This window comes from Papaver somniferum, unplaced genomic scaffold, assembly GCF_003573695.1.
Source record: "Papaver somniferum cultivar HN1 unplaced genomic scaffold, ASM357369v1 unplaced-scaffold_22, whole genome shotgun sequence".
Lineage (NCBI taxonomy): Eukaryota > Viridiplantae > Streptophyta > Magnoliopsida > Ranunculales > Papaveraceae > Papaver > Papaver somniferum.
The window spans coordinates 2,082,270-2,089,217 of NW_020632152.1; the positions used below are offsets into that span (position 1 = coordinate 2,082,270).

The 6,948-nt window shown below is 34.9% G+C and overlaps 1 protein-coding gene across 1 annotated transcript; it reads right to left on the reverse strand.

The window, feature by feature from the left end:
• Positions 1–2,555: 2,555 nt before the first annotated feature.
• On the reverse strand, positions 2,556–3,982 carry LOC113340582. Its single transcript, XM_026585705.1, has 4 exons — positions 3,919–3,982; positions 3,762–3,818; positions 3,107–3,253; positions 2,556–2,978 (listed from the first exon to the last, which is right to left on the reverse strand). Exons 1-4 carry the CDS (start codon positions 3,964–3,966, stop codon positions 2,589–2,591), a joined length of 642 nt encoding a protein of 213 aa, XP_026441490.1. The 5' UTR covers positions 3,967–3,982; the 3' UTR covers positions 2,556–2,588.
• Between the last annotated feature and the right edge of the window lie 2,966 nt (positions 3,983–6,948).

Consider the following 6,948-nt stretch of genomic DNA (forward strand, 5'->3'; position numbering starts at 1 on the left):
ATATAATCTTAACTTCCAGACAATTTTTTATTTAGGTTCATTGCTTATAATGAGATAATGCTCTACATGAACATGGAAGTTTATATATTTTTTGGAAATATGTCGTCAGCAGTGCTCATCTTAGTGAAATCAACTAATCAATATCGTCCATAAAAGTCTCCTCATGCTCTTATTTCGCACCAGCTGACTCATCTATGATGGTCATGTTGTCGATCCTCTAAATAGGCAGAGAATAGTATTTTTTTGCATCGAACGGATGATACAAACTCTCCAATGTGACATGATTTTCCTGTAATATTTCAACACCCATTAGATGGCAATTTTTAAAATGTGTACCCTTTACCTTTTCGAAGGGATTGTATATATTCGAACCTCTGCCATTAAATCTTCAACAAAGTATTGTGCCCAGCAGTTCGTCTTAACGAAGGATTTGGTAACTTCAAATGTCTTGGACATTTTGTCACCTCCAAATGTTCCTACCTTCACCTGGAATACAATCTGGTGACACATTACCTCATAAAGAACCTTGAACACATATTGTACTCCCTGATCTTATTTCAAATTAACAGGTTGTCAATAGATCCTTTACCAAAAGTTGACATCTTCTACGTTGAATATTTATTAAAAAAATTTAGGCTATTATGGATCATTGCTTTCTAAGATTGTAGTTTTCAAAATTGGCCTCTTCAAGTCCCACGGCTTTCTAAGTTTATATATCCTGTTTGTCTTTAACATTTTAGTTAGCCATATTATGTTTGGTACTAACTTTAAACTTGATGTCATCTTCTACTGTGCACTTTATGTGATTTCAGAATCGAAAGAGTTATACCTCTTTCATTCGTATCAAGTAATCCGTTGTATATCCCAACAATTCTTCTACGACAAATCCTTTCTTTTGTCGTTTTCGGACCATCGGTAGCCATTATTGTCAAACGAATTCTCTCTAATTTTTGTTGATGTTATGTATTTGCAATGTTCAGCTTTCTTAAATAAATAGATTTTGGAAAAACTAAAAAAAAAAAAACATAAGTATTACATCGGGTCTAAGTTATTATATCCAAAATACTTCGGTCACTGCTTCTGGTGCCTTGTTTCCTCAAATTCTTCGTTGCATTCTAGACAATACATGCAACACCAATCATTTGCGAAGTGAGCTGTTTGTGCAAGTGTGGTCAATGTATCCCTTACCTGTAATAATAATAACAACAAGTCAATTTTTTACAAGGCGTCCAGTTGTAAATGGTATGAATCAAATAGATTTTGAATTGTCCTCAATCTTAGATATCACCTTCTTCTCACATAACCTAGCAATTAAGGAAGGACAAATCTTGACCACTCTTTACATAGGCAGAGTTAGCCAAACTATGTTTTGCGTCTTACGTGAAAATTATTATTAATCCATATTTTAGTTGACTCCTATCGAATCCGATCTAATTAGTCCTATAGAAAGTTAATCTTAAATTCTTGACCTTATTTCTTGACCAAATCATTGAAGTATTCTCAGTCATGTTCTGCTTTGTGTGATCTACCCATCTGTATCTACTATACCTTCTAACCCAATGAACGAAACCTATACATATTGATCTGTAATTTGATATTGTTGATTTGTAATCAACAGGCCGCATGATTTGAGAATGTAAAATATAAAAAATATTCGATAAACATCGGAGGCGAAATTTAGATTTATGATTTAGAGTTTTTTATGATGATTTTGATGAACAAACACAATTTTCAAACAATTATTTTAGAATGCAAATATATTTTCCCGGTCATTCATAATATTAGAATTAATGCCACGCGTGCGAGTTGTAGGGGATGGTCAGGAGAACCACATCCCTTGATTTATCTTTGTCTGGACAAATTCTGACCACCACTAACACAGACTAACTTAGCCTAGCTTTATTTTGTACTGATGAAAGGTAAACCCTAACTATATATGGACCGCACGTCTATGGACTGTAAGTCCTATAACAAAGATCTTAATTAAGTAGATTTTTCTGTGTGGTATGTATATCAAATTAATACGCATTATATTTTGCATCTAAAGAAAATTTGCATCCCAACATTGACTAAAGAAAATTTGCATCCCAACATTGAAATCTTGGCTCTGGTCCTGTCCCCTCCTAATTTACCAGCAAGCGTTATGCCGTAGCAGTCTGGACCGGTATCCTTCTTGGTTTTCATTGAGAATAGGTCTAGGATTCTTTTTTGTCTACGTATAAACTTCATTTTTGGGACGAAAGCTTTCAAACAGTTGTAAACTCATGGCATGGCCTTTAGAGTCCTGGATGGGAAGGGTATTGAAACTTCCCTTGTGCTTCTCTCTGACTCTATTCTTGGTTACACAAAACTTTGATGTGGTGTGTGGGACTCCTGGACCTTAATCTAAGGTTCCTATATTAGACATTGTACGTATGTTCTCCTGGATCTTTTTAGATAAAGAACTAGAATATGAAATTTGGACAGATCAATGAATATTGATTTTAGCTGCCATTTTCAAGACAACAAAGTTATTACAATCTCAAAATTCATATTATTATTCCAGTTGTTCCCATCAAACTATCATCGCATTTGCATGCATTATACTACTAATCACACATGCCACCAGGTCCACCGTACGCCATAGTATTCTCCCAACCCCTCAACTGACCAGCAAACTCAATATCATAGCATTGCGGTGGTGAACCACTTATGGTTTCCACTGAGCGTGGGTCTAGGTTAGCGAGGTTTCCCATCTCGTTCATATACTTCATTCCCCTCATGAAAGCTGTCTTCTTATAGTCTGCAAGTTGAGGTAAATGTCCATTTCCCATCGGTGGACTTGATGCTTGAGCTAATGATCCTGCAGTTCCACCAAATCGTACATCTGATGCACTCCTTCTTAAACGTGTAAAAATTTGACTCGGCCAGTATCCTACATCTTCGGTTGTCTCAGCATTCGGTCCCACGCTTAACCACCAGTCACCAACTTCTTGAACCTATCAACGTAGTATGATTTTTCTGTAAACCTTATGCACTTCATTAAGCTGGAATTTGCCTATCTTTGTGGTATATGAAGAGGAATAAAAATAACATGCGAAGAAAAACATCTTAAATGCGGCCTTACCTGGTACACCTTCAGATACACTTCATATATTCTTTGCCCATATATTGACGACTGCGGAAACTGATGTCCTAAAAATATGTGCGCACTAATTTGAACGAAGCCTAGGCACAACATATTAAAACAACCAGTAGTTTGGTGTCCGGCCCTCTGTAAAATTAGTAATAAAAAAATCACAAAATTGGTTAAAAAGACCAAAATCAATAATTTCTGGGTGAAATGGATAATTAGATTTTGATACTGTTTAAATGGATAAAAATGTAAAAATAGGCAGGATGTAACCAGTTTCATAGTGTCCATTTTTAAATATTTTTTCTTATTTTTAATTTACACAGGATGTATCCAGTTTCATCCTTGCTATTTTTTAAATTAAGCTAGGATGAAACTGGTTTCATCCTTACTATTTTTTTTTGGCCATTTCACTCAAACTATTTTTACTCGTCCATTTGAACCGTGATTTAAAAATATTTGGACAAATGACCCATTTTCCGTAAAAAAATTTTGGTAACGTGCCGACGAGTTTAGAATTTAGATTATAAATGTCATGACGTGATTAGCTTGAAAATGTATACAACAAATAAAAGCTATATATTTCTGCAAGAGGTATACCATGCTGAATAAGCGTTTAAATATAAAAGTAACTAAAAGCAGAACTTACAGTACCCCAGTAACCAAATAGTCGAGTGTGACTATCACCAGCTATGGAAGGACCTTTCTGAAGGCATAACCCAATAAAGTGAGACATTTTTTTTTGTTAAGAAAAGACGATCAAATCTGACAAAGTAAAAAGAGAAAATGAAAAAACAAAAACATACCATTATTCCAAATTGAATACTATTTACTTCCTGTATAGTTGAATTCATAATCCAAATCTGAGAAGTACTGTACTGGTCAGGACCTACTGTAAGGTTATGTATAGACATAGAAGCCGCGGCTCCGAAATATTTTTTCCCATGGATGTCTTCTTCTACATAGACAAACTACAAAACACAACTAATAAATATATACAATCAAATGAAATGAGCTCATTAAAATGCGTATAACGAATTATATAACTTACATGGTTACCGATGTTAGGATAACCATTTGCATCGATTTGTTCGGCTTTGTTTACAAAATATTTAGCGTTAACCAAGTCTTCTCTAGTTGTTCTGCGAATAGGTACTGTCCCTGAAGGACATCGTGCCCTTTGAAGCCCACAAAAGATAGAGTATGCTGAAACATTTTTACTTCTTGTGTCTCCTTGAATTGAGCTTGGATTCATCTATGTAATATGTATATGTAAATGTGAAAATGTCGTAAATATCGGAAAGTCATTTATTATCAAATTCAAAATCAATACTGTATTTGTATGGTAAAACAATATGGAAAAACGGACCTATATATAAACATTTGGTTCGACCTTTACCATGTGAAACAAAAATTCTTATAAAGGAAGTCACTATTGAACTCTGTGAGTTATGGTGACTTATGATCACAAATGCAGAAGAATTCAAAGAAAAAGAGCTGAATTTTTCCCTAGTCTCGTTTACGGTTGCTCCTACATATGAAATGGATTGCACTTTTACAGCAAAATTTGTACACGAAATGATTTTTTATCTTACCCGGATTTTATGATTCTTGAGTAGTGGATTATCAAATGCAGGTTGCTTATAAATGTCTATGCAATCTATCACATTACCACCTTCAGTCTGAGATACAGGAAGAAAACCATTAGAAACAAACAACTGACATGAACAATGAATTCAAGAACTCAAACTCAAAGTCATGTTTATCATAATCTACCAGTCTAAAATCATAACATGAACTACAACATAAATTACTTACTATAAAGGTTTTAACCGGCTTTTTGTTTAAAACTTTTAGTTGTCTTTCAATTTCTAAATCATCTTCTTCTGCTTTTGGTATATTTCTTTTTCCATCTACGTAGTGTATATTACTAAAAGAAATTAGAACAAAGAACATAAGGAAGCTAATTTGTAAATACTTCATTGTATCAAGTGGTTTGTTTATGAGTTAAATATTCTTAATTATGTGGTTTGTTCAATTTAATTATATAGTTCTTTATGTGGTATTAATGTGCATTAAATGAGAATCAATACAGATTATTGTGGGAAAATAGTCTTACACTCGTACATAAAAAGTAACGGCGAATATTCGCATCTAAATCCAAAAATTCCTCATAACATTCAGTAGATCTTAAGTAGATTTTTCTGTGTGGTATGTGTCAATGTGCATTAAATTTGCATTAATACACACTACTAAATGGTTTCATATATTGGAATACATTTGGCTTTTCCGGAGATGGTGTCAAACTTAAGTTTGAGTGCTATGCTGATGCTGAAGATGCAGATTGCAGAGTATTCCTCTGACGAGGAAGAGGACAATACTGAATGGATAATGGCATTTGATATTGGAAGTGAGAAGTTTGCATGGGTTGAGCTTTGTTTAATTAGGTGTATAAACCATATATACATATGTGGTATAGAGCAGTACTTGATAGAAAACATGAATAGGTTTTTGCTTAAGCTGGCTTGAAGCGAAATCTCCGACTCCATGACAAATTAGATGAACGTCTTTTGGTAGAAATTGTGATGTTGTTGGTATTATTGAAATTGAAATTTGTTTTGGGTACCGAAGGACTAGAAGATGATTGAAGCATCTCCCACATCACTTGTATGTCCCGATATCCTCTGCACGACTCCATTTCGCTGTAAAGTTTCGCCAATCCATAATTCTTTCCACCTGAAATTTCCACATCAATCATAGATATAAACCAAGTAACCCTGCGCATTTATGAATCTAAAAAGAGATGGAGAGGTTAGAATTGTGTTTGAGTACTATCTTACCTTTCTTCTTACGGGTAAGTCGAGAAGTTATAGCAAAGGCGAAACGTTTTGAACGAATGAACATGCCGGTGTTCTTGAAACAAAACAAACTCTTCAACCTCCCAATGACCATCTCTTCTATCTTGATATACTCCCAACTCACTCACTCGCTTCACTCACGTAACCCTCCCTCTCTTAAGTAACATGCCCTTTCATTTGTCCCCAAGTTCTCCAATTAATAAAAACCAAGTCGTTTTGAAATTGCAAGAAAGCAACTGCTAACCGACGTTAAGGAAGGTGACACTTTCAACTAGCACAATGTTATTGCCCCTTTCTTTCATGATCTCCCATTGGCATTGCCACAATTTCAAGAATAATAATAATAAGGTTATTGTTGTCATTTCTGTAAAGCAGTAGCTTACGTGGGTATACTGGATTGGAAAATAACTAATAACTTGGACACGCATAAAAATGAGTTAAGAGCATAATTTAGAGAAAATGGACAGTGAGCAGGCTAGTTCACTTGGTGCTTTGATTTTTCTTATTATCCTTCTTCCTCGACAAAAGATTCTCAACTGAAAGATAAGTGATGATGGGGGTTGGGATAATCTTGGAGAGAGAAAAATGGAGAGAGAAAGAGCACAAAATGGGCTCTACGTGGAGAGAAAGATTTTCAATGTTTCAATGGAGGTTTTTGGAAAGGCAACAGGAACCATACTAGAGGAGAGAAAGCGAGGGGGTTTTAGTACATGGATTCATCTCTCAGTGAAAATGGCATACCGGATGATAGATGTGATACAAGAATCGATGGATCATAATTGTACTACAAGAGATGGCCAAAAAGGGAGGGTGAAGCATCGTTTTTAGGTGAAGTGAAGAAGAATGAGGCTAGGAGATATTTCAGAATTTCAAGAGTAAGACAAGGTGATGGTCCAAGATCTTATTGGCTATGTATTCCATGTGGTGACGGCTGTTACTACTGGGGGATTTTATGTAAGGAGATTTTGAAGGTTTTGC

Bases quoted from the DNA above. Each gene is read 5' to 3' on its own strand.
- LOC113340582 (XM_026585705.1), bottom strand. From the start codon at position 3,966: ATGAATTCAACTATACAGGAAGTAAATAGTATTCAATTTGGAATAATG. The intron at 3,819-3,918 runs GTATGTTTTTGT...TTATGCCTTCAG, and splicing joins GTATTCAATTTGGAATAATG to AAAGGTCCTTCCATAGCTGG. The intron at 3,254-3,761 runs GTAAGTTCTGCT...CTAATTTTACAG, and splicing joins TATTTGGTTACTGGGGTACT to AGGGCCGGACACCAAACTAC.